Source organism: Haliotis rubra, unplaced genomic scaffold (assembly GCF_003918875.1).
Source record: "Haliotis rubra isolate DU_JTF1 unplaced genomic scaffold, ASM391887v1 Scf588, whole genome shotgun sequence".
Taxonomy (NCBI): domain Eukaryota; kingdom Metazoa; phylum Mollusca; class Gastropoda; order Lepetellida; family Haliotidae; genus Haliotis; species Haliotis rubra.
Window position 1 is genome coordinate 401,657 of NW_025767288.1, and position 24,944 is coordinate 426,600.

The 24,944-nt window shown below is 39.0% G+C and overlaps 2 protein-coding genes across 2 annotated transcripts in view; one reads left to right on the forward strand and one right to left on the reverse strand.

Moving 5' to 3' along the window:
- Positions 1–10,823, reverse strand: part of LOC124254944 (dynein axonemal intermediate chain 4-like) — a 54,028-nt gene extending 43,205 nt beyond the window's left edge. Inside the window, 5 exon segments of the mRNA XM_046688784.1 lie at positions 7,275–7,360; positions 7,528–7,638; positions 8,731–8,783; positions 8,786–8,928; positions 10,708–10,823. Coding sequence (XP_046544740.1) covers positions 7,275–7,360; positions 7,528–7,638; positions 8,731–8,783; positions 8,786–8,928; positions 10,708–10,745 — 431 coding nt within the window. The 5' untranslated portion in view covers positions 10,746–10,823.
- A 323-nt stretch (positions 10,824–11,146) lies between these two features.
- Positions 11,147–24,371, forward strand: LOC124254938 (mesoderm induction early response protein 1-like). The gene is made up of 12 exons (XM_046688780.1): positions 11,147–11,155; positions 11,458–11,485; positions 14,774–14,901; positions 15,497–15,746; positions 16,357–16,445; positions 17,229–17,298; positions 17,674–17,730; positions 18,171–18,268; positions 18,856–18,937; positions 19,124–19,218; positions 19,538–19,665; positions 20,158–24,371. The coding sequence occupies exons 1-12, from the start codon at positions 11,147–11,149 to the stop codon at positions 20,696–20,698; spliced, it is 1,575 nt and encodes a 524-aa protein (XP_046544736.1). The 3' UTR covers positions 20,699–24,371.
- The last annotated feature ends 573 nt before the right edge of the window (positions 24,372–24,944 follow it).

Below are 24,944 nucleotides of genomic sequence, written 5' to 3' on the forward strand. Positions count from 1 at the left end.
GCTCCCTTCAATGTAAAATCACTAATTAGTACTCACCACGAGTTACCTCCCTTCCACAAGCGCGGGAACGAGGGCGCCACCTCCACCCATGTGCCTCACTCTCTCCTCATATACTGAGCCCAACATTTGAATTTACAGGGAAATCCAAAGTGTTATGTGGGGAGGATGGGAGGGCTTATCTCATGAGTCAGGATAAGTATAAAATATCAATTTTACTCTAAAAATTACATATTTTTCCTTATCCTGACTCATGCTCTTTTTGCTTGTAGAATTTGACGGAAAAGGAGGTGGGAATATATAATACTTTGGATTTTAATAATTAGTGATTTGAACTGTGATGATTGTAATAACCCTATGGGAACTTCATAAAGGCACTGAACTGATGAATTCCTGCTGCTAACTTATCAGCTGCCATATAAAGGTTATTACAATGTACTTATTATGATAAAGTATATATAACATTAATACAATGCTTAAGACTAATAGACTTAAGCTTGTTAATATGCTAGTATAAACTCCTTAGAGTTTGTTAGCTAAAATACTTTAAGATATAAACATAGTACTAAGCTTAAGATATGATTAAACTTAAGCTAATTATATAATAGCAAAACTCTTTAGAGTTTGTTAGTTAATATACTTATATGATATAGATATAATGCTGAGCTTAAGATATGAATAAGCTTTAGCTACCTATATAATATCAAAACTCTGTAGAGTTTGTTAGCTAATATATTTTTACAATATGAGTATAGTACTGTGCTTAAGATATAATTAACTTAAGCTACATATACAATAGCCAAAAAATCTGTAGAGTTTATTAGCTAATAGATTTATAATGTAACCATAGTACTAAGCTTAAGATAAGATTAGACTTAAGCTAAATGTATATGTCAAAAAAACTCCTTAGAGTTTATTAACTAATATACTTTTATGTTATAAACATAGTACTGAGCTTAAGATATGATTAAACTTAAGCTATATATATAATAGCAAAACTCCGTAGAGTTTTGTTAGCTAATACATTTTATAATGTAACCATACTGCTTAAGATATGATGAAACTTAAGCTAATTGTATAATAGCAAAAAACCCTTTAGAGTTTGTTAGCTAAAATACTTATATGATATAAACCTAGTATTGAGCTTATGAAGGAAACCTTAAGCTACATATATAATAGCAAAAACTCCGTAGAGTTTGTTAGCTAATACATGTTATAATGTAACCATAAAGCTTAAAATATGATGACACTTAAGCCAAATAGCTAAAAGCTCTTTAGAGTTTGTTAGCTAATATACTTATATGATATAAACATAGTACTGAGCTTAAGATATGAATAAGCTTAAGCTACCTATATAATAGCAAAACTCCGTAGAGTTTGTTAGCTAATATATTTTTACAATATGAGTATAGTACTATGCTTAAGATATAATTAACTTAAGCTACGTATATAATAGCCAAAAACTCTGTAGAGTTTGTATAGCTAATGCATTTATCATGTAACCATAGTACTACTCTTAAGATATGATTAACTTAAGGTAAATATATAACAAACTCTGTAGAGTTGTTAACTTATATATTGTATGATGTAATAATCATAGTACTGTGATGATAAAGGAACTTAAGCAAATTATATATAGCATGTAGCTATTTAGTACTGTTATAAGATAAGTAGAAATCTGTAAGATTGACTTATCTTCTCGAGAGAACTGTCAACTGTTGTGCGAGGACCATGGGATCGAATTGGTGGATACCTGAGGCGTCCTCGGTGGTGATATCTCTCAGATAATGGTTGGCACCACCATATCGGATCTCCAGAAATAAACCCTCCATTATTTCAAAACATTTGTGTAGATCAATTGTAGAAGTTAAGCTCTAATATCATGAGTATTAAAAGCTCATGGAGGGTCGGATTAGGTCCATCCGTCTTGTATATGCACGTTAGTATGACAGTTCTGATCCAAGCGGAGATATAGTGCGTGAGACTTCATTCTGCGTAAGTTGATGATAGAGGAAATAATCTGTTGCATTTTCCTTCCTGTTTGGTTCGGTGGAGATAAATTTACAGTGCTCTTGCTGGCCATCGTGATAGAATCATCGTATCATGGAGTCCAAGTATGTCATCCAGGCGTGTTCATAAACCTCACTGTGTGAGGTGTTGGAGCACTATATTCAGATCCCAAGTTGGGCGTGAAACTTTCATTTTAATTCTCCAATCAGAAAGCTTAAGTAGGTTTACTAACCATCTAGTTGTGTTAGTAGCTAGATGATGAAATTCAGCTGTAGTCTGAGGCGCTGTGGATTTAGATCCACTTGTATCCCGTCGTCTAGGTAATTAAAGCTGCGAAGTCCTTGACGATGTAGGTGCACAACCAGGTGTGTCTGTCCTCGTTGAACTTTATGTAAAATGCAGCCTGACTGCCGTGCCTCGTCCTAACTTGACAGGGAGGTCTCTAACCTGAAGAAAGCAGCCCAATCATGAAGGTTCAGATTAACTGGACTGTAAGGAGGCTTGCTCGTTCACTGATATATAGTTGTCACTTGTAGCGTAAGTCTTGAACTGTGAACTAAGATCGACCTCTGCGTGGAGTCGTTGTCCATCAGCGGTCCAATCAGAACAAGGCATTTTGATTCTGTAGAATACCAGCTGTGATGTCACCGGTGTAGCAGGAAAAACCTTGTATAAAATCTTGCCGTCGTTGATATTAGCATAATCGTCGGTCTTCACCGTAACTTCGAAGTTACCCGAGTGACCACGTGTTTTGAGGGTTAATGGTAAGTAGCGAATCTCCGGGGCGAAATACCTCGCTCTGTAATATTAATGCTGGGTAGGTTATTTTCCTGGCTGTCGTGAAAGTAACTTCAGTTTTGAATATAATTCCGACTTCCTTATATAAAGGTACAATAAACTTGCAAGTTGTCAGCTTGTAGACTGTATACATGAATGTATCGTCATAATTGTAGCATTAAAGCTGAACTTGTTGTACATATTTCTTCTATATAATGAGTTATACTCGCTGTAACAAGGCTGCTGTTCAATTTCGATATTGAATTGTCTGCAGATATGCGTAATGGTCACGCATGTAGATAATCGTATCGTCGTCCGGGATTGCATATTCTAGCCATCTATACGGAACAGTTGATTTCTGTGAAGATCTATGAAACGTCGTTGACTAATTAATACAGAGACGTTCTGTGTTGTAAATAGCCTGTGCAATTGTCTTCGCGTAGGCTTATAGACGGCATCTGGCATACAGTTGATAGACAACTTATCGATGTCTTGAACGGACTGACGAGTAGCTATATATGACGAGTGGCTGAGTATATGGAGACCTTGGAGGAGACTTCCTCGGTGAGCGCCGGAGACTTAGCGAAGCTCTCGAAGTATCCTTCTAGATCTTCTGGGTGAAGTAGACTTGGAGCCACTTAGCCAGCGACGACCTTAGCGAAGGTATCGAATCAAAGCCCGATTAGTATATATATATATATATGCGCTTGCTTCATGAGCGGCCTCTGTGTTTAACAGGATGTGGGGGTCGGTGGCGCTACTCCTCAGCGGCGTCCCTTGTAACTGGTGAGGCTCTAGCTCCTTAGCGAGGTGACCTGGGACTTCCTTAGCGAAGTGTTTATAGTCCGAACAATATATGGCGTTAGCTTCATACAGGGTGTGGTTCTTGCTGATTCTGCATAAGTAGAGCCGAGTAGATCATCCTATCATCTTCAGAAGTAGGTGTCACGAAATCTGGTGATAAGAATCTTATTGATCGTTCTAGATCTATTAAGACCAAGAACATACGCCTCTGGCGTTTTGAACTTTCATGGCTTTATGGTAGGCTGTGTCCTCATTCTGTGGCACCGCAGCAATAATCGGTCGATCGGAGGTAAGGTGATGGTGTCTGCATCGTCTTCCTTCATCAGGTATGTCTGCGCCGAGTTGCCACTCTTGGAAGGTGAAGAGAGATCTAGGTTGTTTACCATCCAATATCGTATCTCAGCGTCTGAGAAAATGATGCCTCTATCATCTTCTATCCCAGCATCGCTGATGAGAGGTTGATGCTCTTCTGATAGTGGACTGTGTGTTTCTATCTCTATGTCGGGTGACGCTCGGGGAGACCTGACTGTAGACTTGTGTGGTGACCTGTGAGGCGTCGGCGTGGTGATGTCACGAGGAGATCGCGCGTGATGGCTTGAAGGCGATCGTCTTGGTGATCTGCGTCTATGGGTTGACCTTCTCGGAGACCTGTGAGGAGAATGTTGATAGCTTCGCGAAGCTCTTGTGTAGTCCCTCGAAGTCCTTCTGAACGATGACGGTCTGTGGTCAGGTGTCCTTCGCGAAGGCCTTCGCGAAGCTTCCTCTGCGTCCGGTCCTGGGGAATGGCGACTTGACCTTCGCGAAGGCTTCCGTGTGGTCTGGTGGTCTGAGTCTGCATCTAAGGATGTAGCCGAGGAAGGTGATGATCTATCCGCCTTCGCTGAAGGCTGTACATCTAAGGTCGCCGTCGAGGTGGTCTGCGACTTCGCCAGCGAAGGTGGCTTCGTCGTGGCTGCTACGCTGACGCGGGGTGCCTCTGGGGTGTCGTCTGCGTTGGAACCTTCGCGAAGGCTCAGGCCCTGGGCTGGCTGCTTCTCCAGTCTGTAGTGGCCCTCCATCATGATCATGATTTGCCGCAACAGTTCATCTGGGATGGTCTGCGACAAAGTAGTCGGTGCCCTCTCTGCGATGTTAGCAGTGGGGCCCTCAGGGAAGTCGTCTGACATCAGTGTAGAGACATCAGGCTGCATGGCGATCTCTGCTGATGTCATTGTAGCTGTCACCGGTCGCTTCTTGTGGCGTGCGTCGGGGATGATGATCGGCTGATCATCGTAGAGGCCCAGTTCAGCGGCTGGAACAATCTCGGTTGAGAAAGTCCTAATAGACTTCGTTGATTTCCCCTCAGAGGTCGGTCGGCTGCCCTGGGGGTCGCGAAGTCTGTGTTGAGTGTTGGTAGTGGCCGGGACCCTCAGGAAGATCATCGAATATCAGCGTTGGTACATCAGGCTGCATGTTGATCTGCGCTGACATCACTGTTGCCGACATCGGTCATTCTTTTGATGTACATCAGGTATGATGATCGGCTGATCATCATACAGGCCCAAATCTGCGATGGGAACAATCTCGGCTGAGAAAGTTCTAGTAGACTTCGTTGATTTCCCCTCAGAGGTCGATGCTGCCCTGGGGGTGCGAAGTCTGCGTTGAGATGCAGTAGAAACCCTCTAGTCTTCGGCTGCGGCGATGGGATGTCTGGGGAAGCAGGGCGCTTCTTGGAAGCGGACTCGTCCACGCCTCTCCACCACTCTAGCGGAACACCACACAGGAGGGGGTTGACCAACAGCAGTAGACTGGCGAGGGGTTCAGGTGTATCCAGTCATGCTAGACTCTGCATCTGGCGACCTATCTGCTGCGGCGTCTCAAGCGCCAAAGTAAATATTTATAAAGGCAGAATTGGATAAATTAGTACGCAACTGCAGCGTGAATAAAATGAACATGGCGCAGTACAACTAGGGCATATTAAATGCGGATCAGCAGCAGAATAAAAAGCGTAATCTGCAACAGTACAGAATTTTCATCAACGTAATCCACTGAAACAAACCGCGGCGTCCGTGAATAAACAGTAGAAACACGACTAAATATCAATATATAATTGTTGAAGGATACTAGCTAAACCTCTATAGATGTCTATCACGAGGTAACTAACTAAATATAATCAAAGGATATAGTGTGTCGGGAGACACAGGCGCTCTCACGTCCAGCTCACTGGGCGAAGGAGAGAGTGAGGCACATGGGTGGAGGTGGCGCCCTCGTTCCCGAGCTTGTGGAAGGGAGGTAACTCGTGGTGAGTACTAATTAGTGATTTTACATTGAAGGGAGCTTCAATTAGGGAGATACAAGTGTTACACTATGTTCGCAAGAAGAAGAAGACAAGCAAAAAGAGCATGAGTCAGGATAAGGAAAAATAATAATTATTTATTATTGATTAGATTATTATTAATTCTATTACCCTTCCACGTTTACTAAAAAAGCAAGATTCTTAAAACATACCTTGCTATCATTTCCAGTGAATTAATCAAAATTAGAGTTGTAATATTACTCCTAACATGTACCAATATATGTGAATAATTTATGTGGTAACAAAACTTCAAATAATGTTCTCATAATTAAGATAAACACTTTATTTCACTCCGTCCAATACTCCAGAAAGTCACTATTCTTCTCACATAGTTTTTGTATTCGATCAACATGGAGGAAGGTAATTCAATTCAAAGTCCTATGCAACTCTTTATAAAAAATAATATTTTTTATTCAAACGGAAATATTGTCAGTGTTAGCAGTTGCCTATCATGCAATATCCAAGTATCAAAATTAGTTCATATGAGTGCCTATGAAACCATGCTTTAAATATTTCAGACTCCTCGAATATTTTGCTCTGTTAACAAGATACTGTAGGCCTTCAGATTGTGCTTATGAAACTTAAAACATCCTAAAATGTGTGACAAATTGAAAAATAAATATATAAGAGCGAAGGGGTCAATATCCGCCACATTGTTCTTTCATGTAACAAGTTTTGCTATTTCGGTCAACCCTAACCGAAATGGAGATTTGTTTACATTGTGTCACGGCTTTCTCGCCTGTCTCATTTGAGCTTTATGGCGTACCAACTCAATGCCTAGTAGTGACTAAAAACGTTAAGCAAAAACAATTTTGTAGGTACAAGAATTGTCCGTGTTTATAACACTTGCAAAGTCTTAAACTGCTATTTGTTGTCATCAATTGGTAATGATTTTGCACATGTGCAAAAGTGTGGAAATTCGTGCAAATTCTCATCAGCAGGCAGACGTAGGTTTCCTGAACGATGGTGCAGACATTTAACTGATTGTTAGGCCTATCGCGCTTCTTGATCCGCCTCCATTTTTGTTGTCTTGACAGTAATGATTTTGTTAAAGGTACACATCAAATCGCAGCAATATGTAATAAATATAGCGAGTGTAAATGGCATAATTCGAAGCACATGGCTTCGGAGGCATCGTTTGACCCCGGAAATAAGTCTGACAAATCCACACAGCGCGCCCGGCCTGCTGATTGGCCAAAATTGACGCATGCGCCAGTTTTGATTGACAGACTGGATCGGTCTATTTCAGCAGTGAAAAGAACCTAAGCTGGAGAATCAAGGGAAGTAACCCAGCTTTACGTACCCTGTGACTATTTCATCTATTATTCACCATACACAACACTAGGCATACCTTGTGAATGGGCCTCCACCATAGGCACTTTGGTTGACAGTGCCAAAGCCATAGATTGACTGTGATGCCTGTGACAGGTCGGTGGGCTGAAATGTATATAAGTACATGCTTATCTGTCATTCTGATGATAAAAGTCATTACCTTTAGTACATGACATGGGTCATGCATTAGATTGTTTACTTCAGTCTAGTAATATTTCATTTGACGTAGTGTACCCAGCAGATTTGGACAAAATTATCAGTTGCCAACTCACCGTTCCACCTGAGCTGTCACCAAGAAGGTTACTCTGATTTTTCTTGACCACGCTAGGGTCAAGGTGCAGAAGAGAGATAGGTGTCACATCATTCCCAGCCTCATCAACCACCTGAAAATCCACAAACATCATCTGAGGTAAAGCAGGTCCCAGACATGTACCACTTTAGTTAAACACAGGAGCATGGTTACGGTGCTGTCAAGCCAAGAATCATTTCAGAGAGGGAACCAGGGATTCGAATTCATGATTCATCATGACTAAAGGACCCATCACAGTGGACAAATATATGAATTTATTGAAAAAAGTGACTGAAGATGCACTGAAGGAGAGAATGCATGTAGGTTTATCCCACAGATGACAATCAAGTAATCAAGCATGCCGTCTGTATGATGAGGAAACCTCTTATCATCTCATTTACATTTTCCATCCTCGATGATTGTATTACCTCCCTTGGCTGGCTTTTTATCCAATCAGGTGTCTACGCTGGGATGTTGAGCGTACCAATCACAACTCACTTTCGCTTCTTTTATATATTTTTAAACCGTGTTAAACTTGGCAACACAATTGTTGCAGAGGTACTCTGAAAGAGGTAGGAGTTTTGCATATATTTTTTAAAGGTGTCAGACCTGTCAATTTGTCTGTATGATGTCCCCAAAATCTGAGTAGCACTACGAACAAACTTTCGTGGCTGCGACCGCTATCTTTGTTGACACTGGTAAGGTTGGTTGTAACGGCGGCTTATCTGACTGGCTACTGTGAGAAATGCAGAGCCAGCCAAGGGAGGTAATAAAATCATTGGGCCGGGCAGTAGATGCATCAAGGGTATAGTGGAGTTTTATCGGAGCGTATGCCCTGGAGGTTATTGAGGATGACATTTTCGAGCTTGTGTCAGTTCAGTTTATAATAATATCTCCATTTTCATCCAATTCATACTTTACAGGGAGAAATGGCTGATAAATTGCCATCACTTCATACCTACCAAATCACTAACAACAAATATTTTCAATGGTTATGTGAAAATCAGTAATTACAATCATACATACCAATGACACCAAAAACTGACTGACAATTTAGCAAAAAAAATGAGAGAGACATGGATTAAGTAGCACAACATTCATAAATCAATAAATAACAAACAACATCATACTACAAACAACTGATTGTTCAGCATGAGGTTTACAAGGTATGCCATTCAAGTCTCACCTGAACAGGTATCTTGACATTGACTGACTTCTCGCTGGCTGCTACTCCAACACTCTTCGACTGGCGGAAGACACCAGGTTACTTCTGGAACTCCCGAAGACTGTGTTCCGCGTTCCACCACCATACTTGCTTCTGGTCACTGAGTGAGTGGCGTTGCTTTTCTTAGATGTTGTGCTCTGTCCAACATTTTGCTGCAAGCTTGAAACATTGAATAATAAGAGTATATATATTTATTCAAAACCTTTAATTGTACAACTTATTAAATGTAAAACAGGGATCTCATGAAGATGGCTAGAAGTTCCCTCTGGAATTTATGTGTGCAACAACAGATGACAAATTTGATTATCCATCTTTGAACTTGTTAAATGTCACTTTACAAAATAATATAAAAATGTAATTTGTATTTTCACTGACATTGACAAACTCTTTTCAATTTCTGAATTTTTAAAAATTTTATTCGGTGATCATAGGTTGTGGGTTCAGTTCTTCAAAATTTCAGTTACTTCCCCCATATAATGAATGTGGCAAGAAATATACGATTTTAAGTGCAATTAGTGCCAAATACTTTTAAGTCTACCTGCCTGAACTTGTATTATGCATTATTTACAGAAGAATTTATTTTTACTAAATGACAGTTCCTATTTTCATCCACTTGCCCATACATTCTTACTTTACCCAAACAGGCACCATTTTCAAATCATTTCAGAATTTGGAGAAAATACTGCTGAAACAATTGGTTGGATCATGAAAGGATTCAGTTTCTTGAAGTTAGACTTATTAAATGACATTTCTTGTTTTCAAACACTTAGATTCTTACTTTCCCAAACAGGCAGAATTTTCAAATCAAATCATAATTTGGAGAAAATCAGTCGGATTATGAAAGGATTCAGGTTCCTGTCACTTGCAAGGCAATTTCAGAAATCAAAACCAGGCTGGAACTCTAACACAGATATGGTCTGAGCTGTTCCATACTCAGTATCAATGCTGAACCAGCATTAAATTTTAACTCTCCCAGCACATACTCAACATATGCCAAGCTTTTGGATAGCAGTGCTCACTCGGGCTGTAACGAGGGGTGTTGCAACACACAGACATTGTAAACTATTGAATGCTCGTGTTTAGGGTCGAGTTATCTTTCATAAGTTAGTGACATGTTTTGCAATTATTCATGCGATAATCGTGGGGACAACAGATGTTCTTAAGTGTCAGAAAACCCATAACATGAGGATACTTGAATAAATAAGCATGATTTATCATCACTGGCATTTCTTATGCTGTACAAACTAATTAGAATTTTACCTGGATCTTTGCTCACATGTACTATTTATGTTCAACAGTCTTACTCAAGCATTTATTTATGCCAAATGAATTATCGGTAAGACTTCCGCCCTTATCAACCTTAAATTCAATTCTAGTCAAATAATATCACCTGAATATATATCCCTCATCTGATAAGGATGAATTTTAATATGTTTCTTTAATTGTATCTCAATATACTGAAAGACATATCCAACTTCTGAAAATGCTACTCAAAGAAATTTATCCTCATTGTTAAAATTTAGTGGGGCCCGTAACCCCCGTGTTTTTTAATAACTCTATACCTAAGAAAAGATGTTTTTTTATCGAAAGCCTACCCAGACCCTAACCCTGACATATTGCTAAATCTAAACGCTTATCCTAAATCCTAACCCCTAGAAATAATCATAATAAATAGCAAACATGTCAAGCGGGGGTTACCGGCGGAACTCTTACCCCTGGTTCATACTTTACCCTAAAAAACGTACTGTCGAAGTTAACCAAACTTTCGAAAGCCACATTACCTTTCTTGAGACAGTACCCTTAAATATCCATTACTTTTCAAAGGTGAACATAAAAAAAATGATATTTGTCAGAGCTTACAGTGACAAATTTACATCGAAGAAATGACACTTTCAAACCAAATATGTTAAGCAGTGAGAATGACATAATCAGAATTACCCAGGTGCGAGATGTTTTTTTGGCTTCCCAGTAGACATCTTCGCAAAACTAGGATCTCTCTTTCAGAATTCTACGTTCAAACTATGCACCACACGCAAGATACGCCATTGTGGATATGTTGCTATGAGAAACGGACGGCCAGATGATACGACGATTTTCATTGGCCAGAAAGAAAATGAGTTCGCTTCATTAAACAACGTTAAATATGAAACTATTCAATAATAACACAAATATGCCTTATAACATTGTGTAAACTAAGAAACAAACTAAATTATAGCATAAACATGTCCAAAATAAAGTAGTATTTGAAAGTATTTTGCCATTTTATAATTTTCATTGGGAAGTGAATAAAGCCAATCAAATGGCCTCTTACAAAATAAATACGCACGTCAGTGCCCGATTTGGCCTCGATTTGAATCTATCCCATAATTGTGGAAAAATGGCGGAGGTTTGTGGCTTCATAATATGTACATTTGATGGAATTTCCTTTTGATCTCATCTCGACAGATTTTATCAGCTTCGCGATTGCTGTTTTTTGCTTGATTAGTGACTTATTATTTTATCGCTGGCGACTTGGCCCGACATAGGCTGAACTGGTAGAGTTTACTGATGTTTCAGATCCGTCAAATCGCGGGAAAGATTTGACATCGCTTGCCGGGATTTGTTTTGCATTGACAACGCTTAAGATGACCTCGATGACATGTATTTTTAATTTGCACCAAATAATTTTGATTTTGATATCTTTTTCAGCCGGCAGGGAGCGAATCGAGCAGCCCTGGTGAGTGCACTGTGAAATTTTCATGACTGGGATCTCCCGCGTGCAACAGCTTATGCAAATTAGCTTCGGGACATTGACGGGGATAGCCCCCTCTGACGTGTGTGATTGGTGCACGTCAGGGTTTCCCCCTTTCTCGGAATTACTTACGTCAGGTTTTATAAGTAAATTATCAAAGATGTTTTACTTAAACTACTTATGTTTTAAGTTGATAACTTTCATTAGGTAGCGATACTCCAGATTAAAAACCCGCGGTACCAAATTTGACATTTCGCCTACCTGGTCTCTGGCTTGGCTGTCATATATGACTTGTCAGCTTTCGACTATATCTACTGAATAATGGTTATAACAAATAACTGTTCAGAGTATATGATATTTATTTGATGATAGAAGATGATAGATTTGTATTTTGTTTGCATCATGCTCTTACAGACAGTTTTCATGAACATGTCTCTTAATCACTACAATAATATTTTTCAATGTTCAAACTTCCTTTTTCAAACTGTTCATGTAATCATATCAATGTTAATCACAGGAGTGGGCTCTTAATGCTTTCTAGTTTCACCTTTTACAATTTTTTAAGTTATGATTGTAATCAGGTATTCAGCATTCTATCAATCTGTCAATGAAATAAACGACATTTTTGTCCATTTCAATTAATATGACACTGAACATTAGTAATGTCTATATTTACAATCTTTATGATTGTCATCATTTAAGTTTAGGGTTCAGTATGTTCAGTCAGGTAACCAGACTTGGAACTTTTCAGATAAAATATTGATCTTCTTGTGTGCTGTTTGCTTTGGCATGCATGATAATGAATGCTGGATTAACATTGGTTATTGAATGCTTGCTATAATTGACAGTCTCAGCAAATTTGATTCAAGCTTTTGAAACACAACTGTTTGACAGCCAGTTAAATTTTATGGTGTTTCTGTAAATAAATACCAGTAGTTAATAATGATTATACCCTCGCGTCATGGGTTTCCGTGGTATTAAGAAATTTACGACTATGAATATGATCGCTCATATTGCCAAGTCATATAAACATAATATAGTGTTAGACGACATACCTTTGTATCATTTAATGTCAATAAAACACTTTTGTCATTCTGAAGTTCATTGTTGTCCGTATCGGACGACAGGCGGCCATTGTGCACAAACTCTGGTGACGTCATATGTTTCCGTGGTATTTCCTTCAGATCAAATTAAGGGCGCACAGCACATGTCACAATCTCACACGTTGTCAACAGCCAATCCGGGAGTGTCAATGTAGGTTTACAGTAATATCGAAGTTGATAAATTGTAATACAGTAAACGATTTTGTAGAATTTACACAATATAGTCACATTTCTTCAGCATAAATTTCCAGTTCATAGAATATGTAGAGTTGATACGGGATACATGAAATGAAAAGTGAAAAAACAACTTAAGAGATGACCCTATCGGGCTTCTATAGTTTAAAAAATAGAGCTGGGATTCCCCCCTTAGGTCACATGATTGTTTTTATTGATGACATCAGCTAGCAGACGAGCGATGTTTGGAAAACTTTGAAGCTGAGTAAGTTTATAGAATATGTTTGCAAAGATCACCAAAAAATGCATTACGTGCTAGACATAAAGTTGCATTAGTTTTTAATAGTAGATGACTGTACATACGCAAATTGATGAAAGTCTGAACATTTTTGTTCAGACCCGTGCCGATCAACTGATGAACGTAAACAATCGATAGGTGGCGCGATTTGGCGAGTGGCTCGTGAGAAATTATGTCATTAGAAAATACCACGGAAACGTAAGTACCACGGAATCATATGAAGCTCCCTTACTACAGCGGCAGCTCATGCACTGGTGCGATCTCTGGTTCACTCGAAACTCCAGAAAGTACAAAACTCTGCAGCTCGACTTGTCAGCAAAGTTCCCTCTAGGATCCACATAACGCCTGTTCTTAAGTCACTTCACTGGCTACCAATCAGAGCCAGAATTGAATTTAAGGTCCTGGGTCTTGCCTACCAGTGTTACATCTTACGGCTCCAGACTACCTTGTTGAGCTAGTCACCAAGCACAATCCTTCCAGAATGTTAAGATCGGCAGATAGACACCTTCTCACCATTCCCAGACAGAAACTAGACACCTTCAGCTATGGTGCTCCACTCGGTGGGGTACCTAATTCCCGCCACGCCGAAGACAGAAACATGGGTACAATGTGAAGCCCATTTCTGGGTTGATGTTGCTCCTTCTAAAAGCGGCGATATCAAACTCAGTCAGTCAGCCACAGTTGTGGAATCAACTCCCGACTGAACTCAAAATGTCTCCCTCCAATGACTCATTTAAAAGTTCCCTGAAAACCCATCTTTTCAGAAAATATTACAATCTATAACTCAACTTTCCAAAAATTTCACCCTCATTCTAGCATAACCTTTGCTTTGTAAATATTTGTAAATATGTAGCACTTTGAGCATGCCTTATGTGTGGAATTCAGCGCATTATAAATACACATATTATTATATTATTATTATATACCTGGCCTTGCAGCTTAGTTCTACTCCCACACTCCCAAGATTTTGTCTTTAATGGATTTTGCAAACATGAAATTGCATAAGCAAATAGTAAGAAAATGAGGACCGTAGGACAGTTTTATTTCTATAATGCTATGCCCAAAGTATTTAATCTAGGGCAGGGCTTTAAGCTATGCAGAAATGTGTGTTCAGTTTGCACACGCATAGAAAAAGGACACTGCAAAAAAAATATGTTGCTTCCTGTGGGATGCACTATAGTTTTCATTGTACCAAATTCATAGCAAGAAATATAAGATTCTTGTACTTGAAGTAATGATCATTACTTTATAAAACCCACATTTGTTTCTGCAAGGACCCTCTGGATCCCTAGTTTTCTACATTGAGATAAAAGCCTGCTAGAGACACCCTTGATCTTTAGCTTTTATTGTTGGGGCTCTGGCAAGGACTTTTTGACCTATATGCTTAAATTTGAATTCGTGTTTACATGTGTTGCCCTGTCTTTATCAGTTGATATTTGATGTCATGGCACTCCCAATAGCTGTTTGAAATTGAAAATTAGGCACAACCTTGAACATAGCCATTTCTTTTTGTTTTCACAAGAGGACCGAACTGTAGGGTTTCTTGGCACAAGCACAGTTCCTTTATTGCCATCACTGAAATCCTTAATAATTGTGACTCTTAGCATTATGCTGATATTTTAAGTTGACCTTGTTGGGGTTTTGTTAAAAAGCTTTTTGTTGAAGTGATTAATGTACTTTCTTTCCATGCATTTGTAGAAACTGACAAAGACTTCGATCCATCGGCAGACATGCTAGTTCATGATTATGATGACGAGCACACTCTAGACGAGGAAGAAGCCCTTAGTGGAGAAAGCTGTTCTAATGAACTAGATGATCTAGCAAAGGTAAGTCTCAGTCTCAGTCTCAGTCTCAGCAATGTCACGGTGGCAAACACCAGAAATAAGCCTTGCACATTGTACCCATGTGTGGAATTGAGCCCAGGTATTCCATGTGGTGAGCAAACGTACTAGCCACAAGGCTTGACCCCCACCGACCCGTGAAGATCCGGGGTAGAATAGGTCTTCAGCAACCCATGCTTGCCACAAAAGGCGACTATGCTTGTCGTAAGAGGCGACTAACGGGATCGGGTGGTCAGGCTCGCTGACTTGGTTGACACGTGTCATCGGTTCCCAGTTGCGCATATCGATGCTCATGCTGTTGATCACTGGATTGTCTGGTCCAGACCTCGATTATTTACAGACCGCTGCCATATAGCTGGAATATTGCTGAGTGTGGCATAAAACTAAACTCACTCACTCACTCACTTGACCCCCACCCCTGGACGAGTAGTTGAGAGGGTCTGTTTAACGCTGATCAGTATGCAATGACAGAACCTTCCCATGAAATCTTTAATATGTTGAACATGAATGTGATTTAAGGATCAAGAAGTATCCATGAAATGTTAAAATAATCGAAGAAATGTCGTCTTCTTTTTTGAAGGAAGGGGACATGCCTATTGAAGATCTGCTAGCCATGTATGGATGTGGTCAGCCCAATGAGGATGATGCACATGATAACACACGATCCAGCAGCGAGGAAGAGATTCTTAGTAACCATGACCTTACCCTTGATAAAGATGAGATTGCCCGAGATTTGCTCAAGAACAACAGTGAAGCTGATGACAAAGAAACCAGCGTTACTGACCTGTTTGAAACCGTTGCTACATCACACACAGCCAGGCTTTTGAGATGTAAGATACTGAAATTTTGTCTTTTAATTTAAAATGCTCATCAACTGTGTTGTCAAGCATGAGTGATGAGGGCATCTGTTTTCTATATTTGCATTGATTTTAACAGCCTAAATTGTGAAAGCTAAAAAGGTGTGCTGTGACATTTATGATCATGGGTGCAAACCCTATACTACTGCTCATTGGTTTCAATAAAGTGATAAAGGTCTGAGACATCACTGTGGGCTTTCATCTCACAATGATGTTTGGATATATATTTTCTCTCAGCACAATCTATACATTTTGGGATATTGACCTGTCCTGAGAATCCATACTTTCGAGTTCTAGTGGCACATGTATTGAGTTCAGCAAAATGGTCTGTAAATAATCGAGTGTGGACCAGACAGTCCTATGATACACAGCATGAGCATCGATGTATGCAATTGGGAAAGGTGACTTGTGTCAACCAAGTTGGTAAGCCTGACTACCCAATCCCTCTTACGACAAGCATGGATTGTTGAAGAATAATTCTAACCCAGATCTACACAGGTCCACTTTGATGCTTATTTTGAAAACCGACTATAAAAGAGAATTGTGATATTGCATCATGAAACAAATGCTTTGTCAACTGCAGCAAGCAGCAGACCAGGGAGTGAAGATGACTCGGAAGACTCAGAAGAAGATGTCGATTACAAACCAGAACACGAAGAGGACTGGAAAAAGGTGAGGCATTTTGAACTTTCATGTACCAAGGTGCCACAGTGAAAGACCAGGGATTTATATAGGATTCGAAACAAAGTACCCTAGGCAGGCAAACTGGGGAAAAACTTCTGTTGAAGTTATTAGTTTCTAAAATTAGGAGGTATTGCATCAGTGCAATAGTGTAAAATTACCAAGAGAAGTTTTTTTTAATCCTTGTTATTGGTCCTGAAGTCAGTTAAGGACAAGTCAGCTCTAAAAGACAGTAACACTGGTTGTAACTATAACTACACAAATTTGGAAATTTTGTATTCCAAGCTGGGAATTGACATTGGCTCCAGGTTTGGTTTCTAATATGAGCCTTAGAGCAAGTCTAGACTCAGGTCTCTTCAAATTGAGTTCAAAAGGTACATGATGGAAAGTTGCCCGGTGGACTGGTGAAAAGTTGCGAGTAATGAATTATTTTCAATTACTGCCAGTCTGTATAAGCAAAGCCACAGGAAACACTGTCAGAGAAAGAAACGAGTCTGGATCTTGCTGATCAGGGGTGGAAATAACTTTAACATTGCTAGTGTACTCCGATACAGTGGCACATGTAAAGTCACTTGCCCTGTTAATTTGTCCACTATACCAACCGTTTTCTTGCTGATTTTTTTAAATAGACAACATAATTAACACAGGAAAGTCAACTGGACACCGGTACAGGTTGATATACAAATTTGCTTGCCCGACAGAAAAAAACAGTGGACACGGACGTCGGGCAATGGGTTATTTCCACCCCTGCTGATGTTTGTGTGTTCTGTGCAGGTTATACAAGTGGGTCATGATTACCAAGCCGTGGTGCCGGAGGGTCTCAGCAAGTATGGGGATGCTCCGGGTAAGTCTATCTTTATATAGCAGGACTATAAGACATATATATCTGTTGTCTTCCCTCTTTAAAACATGATAATACTGCATCACAATGATGTGTTAGAATGTTATTCTAGTCTGTGTGAAAAGCCGAGAATCGTAGCCCGAATTTGGCCATTAGCTTAATTTTCTTAGAATTCAGTGTTGTTATGTGCCCTAATAGTTAGCAGAGCTAACTAGGCTGAACAGAATTGCACTTGACTCCGGCTCCAGACCAGAGGCTATATATAACTTTTTTTCAAAAGTTGAAATGAACAAAACTAAGTTGCTGGATGCACAAGGTTCTTTTTTGTTCTTAAAAGAAACTCCATCGTAACAAGATGTTAATGTTGTCATTTTGCAGCATATGAAAATGAAGACAGATTATTATGGAATCCAAGCAAGACAGAAAATGATACAGGTATATTTTACAGTTTAATTCTCACAAGTAATTTGTCATTCTTCATTTCATCAAAGGGGCTGTGGGGTAGACCAGTGGTTAAAGCGTCTGCTCGTCACGCCAAAGACCCAGGTTCGATTCCCCACATGGGTACAATGTTTGAAGCCCATTTCTTGTGTCCCCCGCTGTGATATTGCTGGAATGTTGCTAAAAGCTCACTCACTCACTCACCTACCTCACTCACTCACTCACCTACCTCACTCAACTCACTCACCTACTTCACTCAACTCACTCACCTACCTCACTCACTCACTCAAATCACTCTCACTCACTCACCCATCTATCTCACTCACTCACTCACTCAACTCACTCACTCACCACCCTCACCTCACTCACTCACCTCACTCCCTCACTCAGTTATTGCCAGATCACTAATGATTGTTCAATTTTGACTGTTTTAGTGGAAAAGTATTTGAAGGATGTACACGAGCAGAACCTCATGAATGCCCAGGGTGTAAACTGTATCCCAACAGGGACACATGTCAGAGACGATGAGCAGGTGAGCATAGGTTTTAGCTGTCTACACAACAGAGTTGTAATAATTGGGAAAATATAAACAGAAAGCTGCTGACATCTTCATAGTTGGCAAAGTTGTTGTTAAAACAGAACAATAATTCAGATTTTAAATCACATCTGTCATGATATCAATATGTTCTATAAGGTGAACCTGACATGACATTTAAAGTTCAAGATTTGGGTTTCCTTTAAAGTTCAAGATTTGAGTTTCCCTAGCTTCAGTACTACAGATACACACTTTAAGAGCCCAGGATTAATCTTCGCTCTATGCCTGTTGGAAGTTAGTGCTTTAGTATTGGAATTACATTTCCATGAATGCTAAGATAAGCTTGTTGACATTGACCCAGGGCACCAGGCTTCACTAGCCTTTTAATGCTGATTTTCTAATTGAAGATTATATCATATTGCAAATAAACCTTGAAAAACATCAGTGATGTATTGCTGTGGAAATGGTCTTGTTTTTGTTAAGCGCATTCTTGCAAGATTTATTTAAATCCCCAGCCATGGTTTTCTCAACTCCATGTGAAGGCGGAAATTCTCTATTGTTCTGACTAACCTATTTTCATCCAGGCGTTGTACCTACTACTGCAATGTGGGCACAATGTTGAAGAAGCCCTCCGACGGCGGAAAATGCAAGCTGTTCCAACATCAGGTGAGTAATCTACCCAACTCAGCTGATGTTCGCTATCTATCATGCTAAGAGAACCAATATCAGTATTGTCTTGTAGACTTCATTCATTCATTCATTCATTCATTCATTCATTCATTCATTCATTCATTCATTCATTCATTCATTCATTCATTCATTCACTCACTCACTCATTTATTCATGTTGCAGATCCAATGAGCCTGTGGTCAGAGGAGGAATGTAGGAACTTTGAAAATGGACTTAGAACATATGGCAAAAACTTTTATCTTATACAGCAAAACAAGGTAGGAAATCTGAATTCTGTCGAGTGTCAATTTGTCGAGTAAATGTTGTTTGCTATCCCAGTCAACAATACTACTTCGATGACATGAGACATTTCTCATAATATGGATCAATTATTTGTGGGCTGCTGTCATGTACTGAAATAATTCTGACTGAGGTGAACACCAAACAAATTTAGTATTAAGTAGAGGGTGACAGGTCTGATCAGAGCATAATGGTGGGATCATTTTTAGATGATGTAAGAACTGAATCTAATATTGATGCTGTCATCACACATACATGTACGTCATGTTTAGAAATCTGTACATATTCTTGTGACAGGTGCGGACACGGTCTGTAGGAGAATTAGTCCAGTTTTATTACTTATGGAAGAAAACAGAACGGCATGATATCTTTGCCCACAAAAACAGACTAGAAAAGAGGAAATATGCCTTACATCCAGGAGTCACGTAAGTACACGTTACTTGTTTGACGTAACCTGTAGCGATCTGGGTTAGAATGGGTCTTCAGTAACCCATGCTTGTTGTAAGAGGCTGCTAACGGGATCGGGTAGTCAGACTCGCTGACTTGGTTGACGCATGTCATTGTATCCCAGTTGCGTAGATCGATGCTCATGATGTTGATCACATGATTGTCTGGTCCAGATACAATTATTTACAGACTGTTGCCATGTAGCTGGGATATTGCTGAATGTGGCGTTAAACAATGGACAAACCAAAAACTTGTTGACGTACAGCATCAGGGATGGTTAAATCTGACAGGATCAGAATTTAAGGTCTTCATCAGCCGTGCTCTTTCCATAATATCATTTACTCTTTACGTCTGAATACTGTAGGAGTCACTTCAGCATGTTTAAAGCAGACTGTTCAAAGTGGCATCATGCTGAATTGTCCGCTCACCTGAGTAGAACCAGTTGTATGATGAATTCTGTTTCTCTTTAGGGACTACATGGATCGGTTTCTGGACGACCAAGATGCTGTGAATCCAACAAGGGACAGGTCAGCCAGCCCCAACCTCAATTCATTAATTTATGGTGATCCAAAACGAACACACATTAAACAAGAACTTGAAGAACAAGCCTCATGTCCACCAGAGTCCAAGGAGAAAGTGTCTGAAGTATGTACAGCTTCAACGACAGCTGTAGCCCTAAGTCCAGATCGCAAGGACTCACAGTCCAAGTCGGAGTCTGTCTCTGTGAAAACTGACACTAATTTAAACGGCAGTGCTGAAGACTTACACGAGCCCCCTTCCAAAAGGCTGAAGTCTGAAAACAAGGAAAAAAGTATTTCTGAACCTTTAAAATGTGTCTCTGGCAACCATATAGAAAGTTTACAGCCCTTACCGCTGAACACCACAGTAAACAGTATAGTAGCAGTTAGCCCAGTTAGTGCTCATGAACTTGCTGGGAGTGGAGAGCCAGTGTTACAGTCACGTGTCATCAGTCCGCAAACAATAGAGTCAAGTGAAATGAATCACGTTTAGTGAAATCACCACACATTCCGTTACAATCACAATCACATGATAACGTGCAATAAACAACGCTTTCTCCGTCAAGTTGTTCAAGACGGATGTGTACCTCAAAATCAAGCATCACAATTGGGAATGTGCTAGTATGTGTTTTGTTAAAGACGACAACAACCTGAATGAGAAGATTATTCTAATTTGTTGTTGGTTTTTGTTTGTTTCCAACCATTATGAAACAACCTGAATATTGTAGAGAATTACCAAAATGCGTCGGAGTCTCAAGATCAAGACATGCACTCTGGTTACCTCATAACGATGTTAAATGTGTTAGTACTTGTCTTACCAGTCTAATCGTTTCAGCACAAAAGCTAATAGTGCTCTTCCATATAGGAAAGGGCCAGACCTTCACAACAAACAGAAGTTACCTTCGCTGATAATCTAAAGCTTGGCTTTTTGTTGCATTTGCACCGAAGATTAGTATTGTTTCCATCTTGCTGCAAGAACCATATTGGAAGTATTTAACACCCTCAACGCTCAGACATTGAATCACTTGACATTACTTTGTTGTCAAGAAATACAGGATGTCAATTTATCTGTTCATATTTTTAACACTTACTGACTTGTTCTTATTCAAATTTTGTAATGGAGTAGAAGAGTGTCCTGTCAAAAGTGCTAGCATCATGAAAATGTTTTAATGTCCAGCAGGTGTACTGGATATCCATGTCTACTGGACGGTTCAAAAAGGATATATCTTGTCTGAATTAATATTAAAGAAAACAGCCATGTTTTGAGAGTCCTTCGATGAATATAACAATTTGACGACTGCTTCTTCTGGCTAATTTGCCAACATGTGAAATTTGTTTTAAAATACCTCTGATGTAGCTGCAAGATAACTTGTAGTAGCAGATACTGATACATTAGATAACGCAAATATACTTGTGGTAGGCAGTCTAGGTGTTAAACAGCCACAGTGTTGCTCGATGGGACATAGGATTATAAAATTTATATATCTATGTCGCAGTTTGTGATACTTTTGTAAAGGAACATAGAAGCACATGGAACATGAGGCTGTTAAATATGTCTAATATGGTAACAATATAAGAAAGATATGATTGAAGTTAATATCTTGAAGATATTTGTGCCTTTTGCATTGTGAATACAATGCATGGTGATAAAGTTGTTGAATTCGTGGATGAGTTCGTAATTTGTTAATCTGAGTCGATCCAGGTCTGATAAAATTACAATCTTAACTCAAAATTTGTGACTGGTTAATTATACTTGAGAGGGAATGTTGCTGGTTGCACCATGAGCTGTTGTTGTTAGTAAGTTGAAGACTGTTGACATGTACAGTGATGGTTGTTGTGTTAAGTATTAAGCTTTCCTGAGGATGGAAACAAGGAGATGGGTACTTTCAACTTCTTTCTGGCTAGTTTTAGAAATGATTGCCATTTTCATATCAGGATCTGTTCATTCTTATTTAGGGAGTGAGGGTCTTAATTTCATATGAAGACAATGTGTTCACATATTTTACTGACACCAAGTTTCATATCTGGGTTGTAGCGCTCATGCCATGCAGTAGCACATTATTGTTACCATAATACCCTATAAGCATGGAAAGCCTAACCTTTGGCTTGTGAGTTTAGATCAAACTTACTTAACCACTAGGCTGTTGCCAGGCATTTATTTCCTCTGGTGATGGAGGGGTAGCCTTGTGGTTAAAGCGTTTGTCACGCCAAAGACCCAGGTTTGATACAGTTCAGATTTGGTTATGATGCAGCGGAATGTCCTTTCAAACAGTGATTGAGTCATGAAAGTAACCTAATGCTAGTGTTCATCTTAGTAACTGTCACATTTGGCTTTCTGACGACTTAACTAATTGTTAACTTACACTGTTAAAGGTGGGGGCCAAAACTCAAATTACTGGCTCATTCTCGACCATTATGTTTATTCAAAATTGAGTTGATTGTATCAAACTGTTTACAGGATAATACCAATTGATATTTGTCAGTATATAAAAGTGAGCTGTATTTTCCTCCATCTTAAAGATTTCTTCTCCCCATGCCCCCTCCTTAAAAAATGGACACTTCCATATCCAAACTCAAATGGCAGTGTTTCTAAAGCTAGCTTTCTGGATACCCTGTATAATCCAGGTGCTTGATTTCCAACTATACAAATATTTATAACAATACCTGTTCAAAAATACCAGTACATGTATTATTGGTATGCATAAGTAATACCAGGGGCATAATTAAACATTCAGCATCCTAATGATGTTGAAGCTCACAAGGACACCATTTTAGTGTTTCTCGTGTCAGTTTATGGTCAGTATGCTAACATACATTAATATATTATGTGACTGTTCACAGTATCATTGTATCAGATAATATTTTGCATATTGTACAGAATTTTCTATGTGATCGCTTGGTGCTGAAACAAGTCTACAGCTGCACCGAGGATGGAGAATGTGCAAGCATTATAATGTACAGAGACATGTATAGGTCGTGTTACTATGGTTACAAGTTCTACTAGCAGTTGTGTACTATTATGCCGATTTGTACAGCGAATGTCCATTGTCTTTTTCTAAAGTGTGTATATCTGTCACTGTCGGATTATTGCCAGACAGATTATTTATGTAGGAGTATTTGATCAATTCAGAGTACTGAACAGGCTGCAGAGTAATTGTATCTGATTTTTCTAGTACTCGTAATTTGTGGTTTTGAAAGAATTTATGGAGAGTGTTTTTGTAATAAGCTAACTGATAACGCTTCTCTTGCCAATTTTTATTGCGATCTAGACTTTTGATACTTTTCATTATTTCTATTATAGATCGTACATTTTGGAAGTAAGATTTTCCTAAAGATGCTGCATTTTTATATATAGTTTCTTTCATGAAAGTGCATTTGGAGTTTTATACATTTGGTCTAAAAATTAATGCTTATTTTCATCTATAGCCGATTGAAAACAAAAAATTCTGAGTCCTTACTGACACTTTGTTATTTCATAGATTTTCATCTCGATCATGGTTGTCCATAATTTTGTAATGTCGAGAGAAATCGGTCATCACTTTCTCATGGTCTTTTGTAAAGTTGAATTTGCTCTGTACAACATTCTCATTGTGTTTATTCAGGTATTCTTGTTCAATTTCAGTTTGTTAACGGTTGTGAGAGAATTCTTTGCATGAGTTGTACTGTCCTGTATGTCTCTGAGTTGATTCACTCATGTCGGTTTTCTTGACTGGGATTAATGATACCTGTGTTGGATATTATATGTGTGAGTTCATGGTTATCCATATCTTATCTCTGTCAGAGGCTTAAACATATATGCAATTTTAAATTACTCGGAGACTGAGACTTGTCAGTCATTTATCAGTAGGCATGACTGTTGTCAGATAGATATTCTTACCTGTCGTAATTATGAAACATAAATATTTTAGGAATGGTAGCTTTGTAGACTTCATGAAAGTAATGTGAAATCGTTATAGTGTACCAGGAAGTGAAGTGCTGATCAACCATCGTTTCTGTTAAGTCATGCCTTTTTTTGTGGTAAGCTCTTTCTTTAGATGAGCCTGTATAGCATCATCTCTATTGCTAGTCTATATACAAATCAATATTGAATTATGAAAAAATGGTAAATATGTACATGTAGTTTCTTAGTACTATTATGCTGCTTTTTCTGTGTAATTTTGAGAAAATCAAAATATGCCCTGTTCAGGCCATGAGAAAAGTAAGTTTATCAGCTTATTCAATGTCAAAACATTAGGTTTCTATTTCCATTTAAAGAGTAAACATAATATTCAAATGTGTCAGCCAAATGAAGGCACTATTTGGGCAATGAATTGTTCTTATATTCCTTTTTTTTCTAGTTTTTAAATGCTAAAATCAGCATTATTATATGGAGAAATGCTGGTTGTGAAATTCAGGACAGTCTTCACAGAACAAGATAATTTTCCAGACTAAATCAAAACAAAACGGCTTACCCTGATGAAACTGCACACAGCTTCTTGAAGATACATGAGAAACATTGCACTTTCCAGGGCCTGGGTTTTAACTAAATGCATAATATAGACAGTACAGAGTTGAAGTCAGGTGGTGAGAATTTAATTCCTGTAACTGCTTTTGTACAGTTTCGTCCATGTTAAATCGTCTTTGTTAGGTCATGTGACTGTTTTTTGTGAATTACATATCAGATGCTCAAACATGGTTTGATAGGATATAGTATGTTGAAATTCAAGCAAGAAGTTAGCGGATTAAGTCAACAGTAATAT

What these genes read in the sequence shown, in the direction of transcription:
- LOC124254938 (XM_046688780.1), top strand. An exon ending in CACAGCCAGGCTTTTGAGAT is followed by an intron (nt 15,747 to 16,356) that starts GTAAGATACTGA and finishes TGTCAACTGCAG; the next exon opens with CAAGCAGCAGACCAGGGAGT. An exon ending in ACGAAGAGGACTGGAAAAAG is followed by an intron (nt 16,446 to 17,228) that starts GTGAGGCATTTT and finishes TGTTCTGTGCAG; the next exon opens with GTTATACAAGTGGGTCATGA.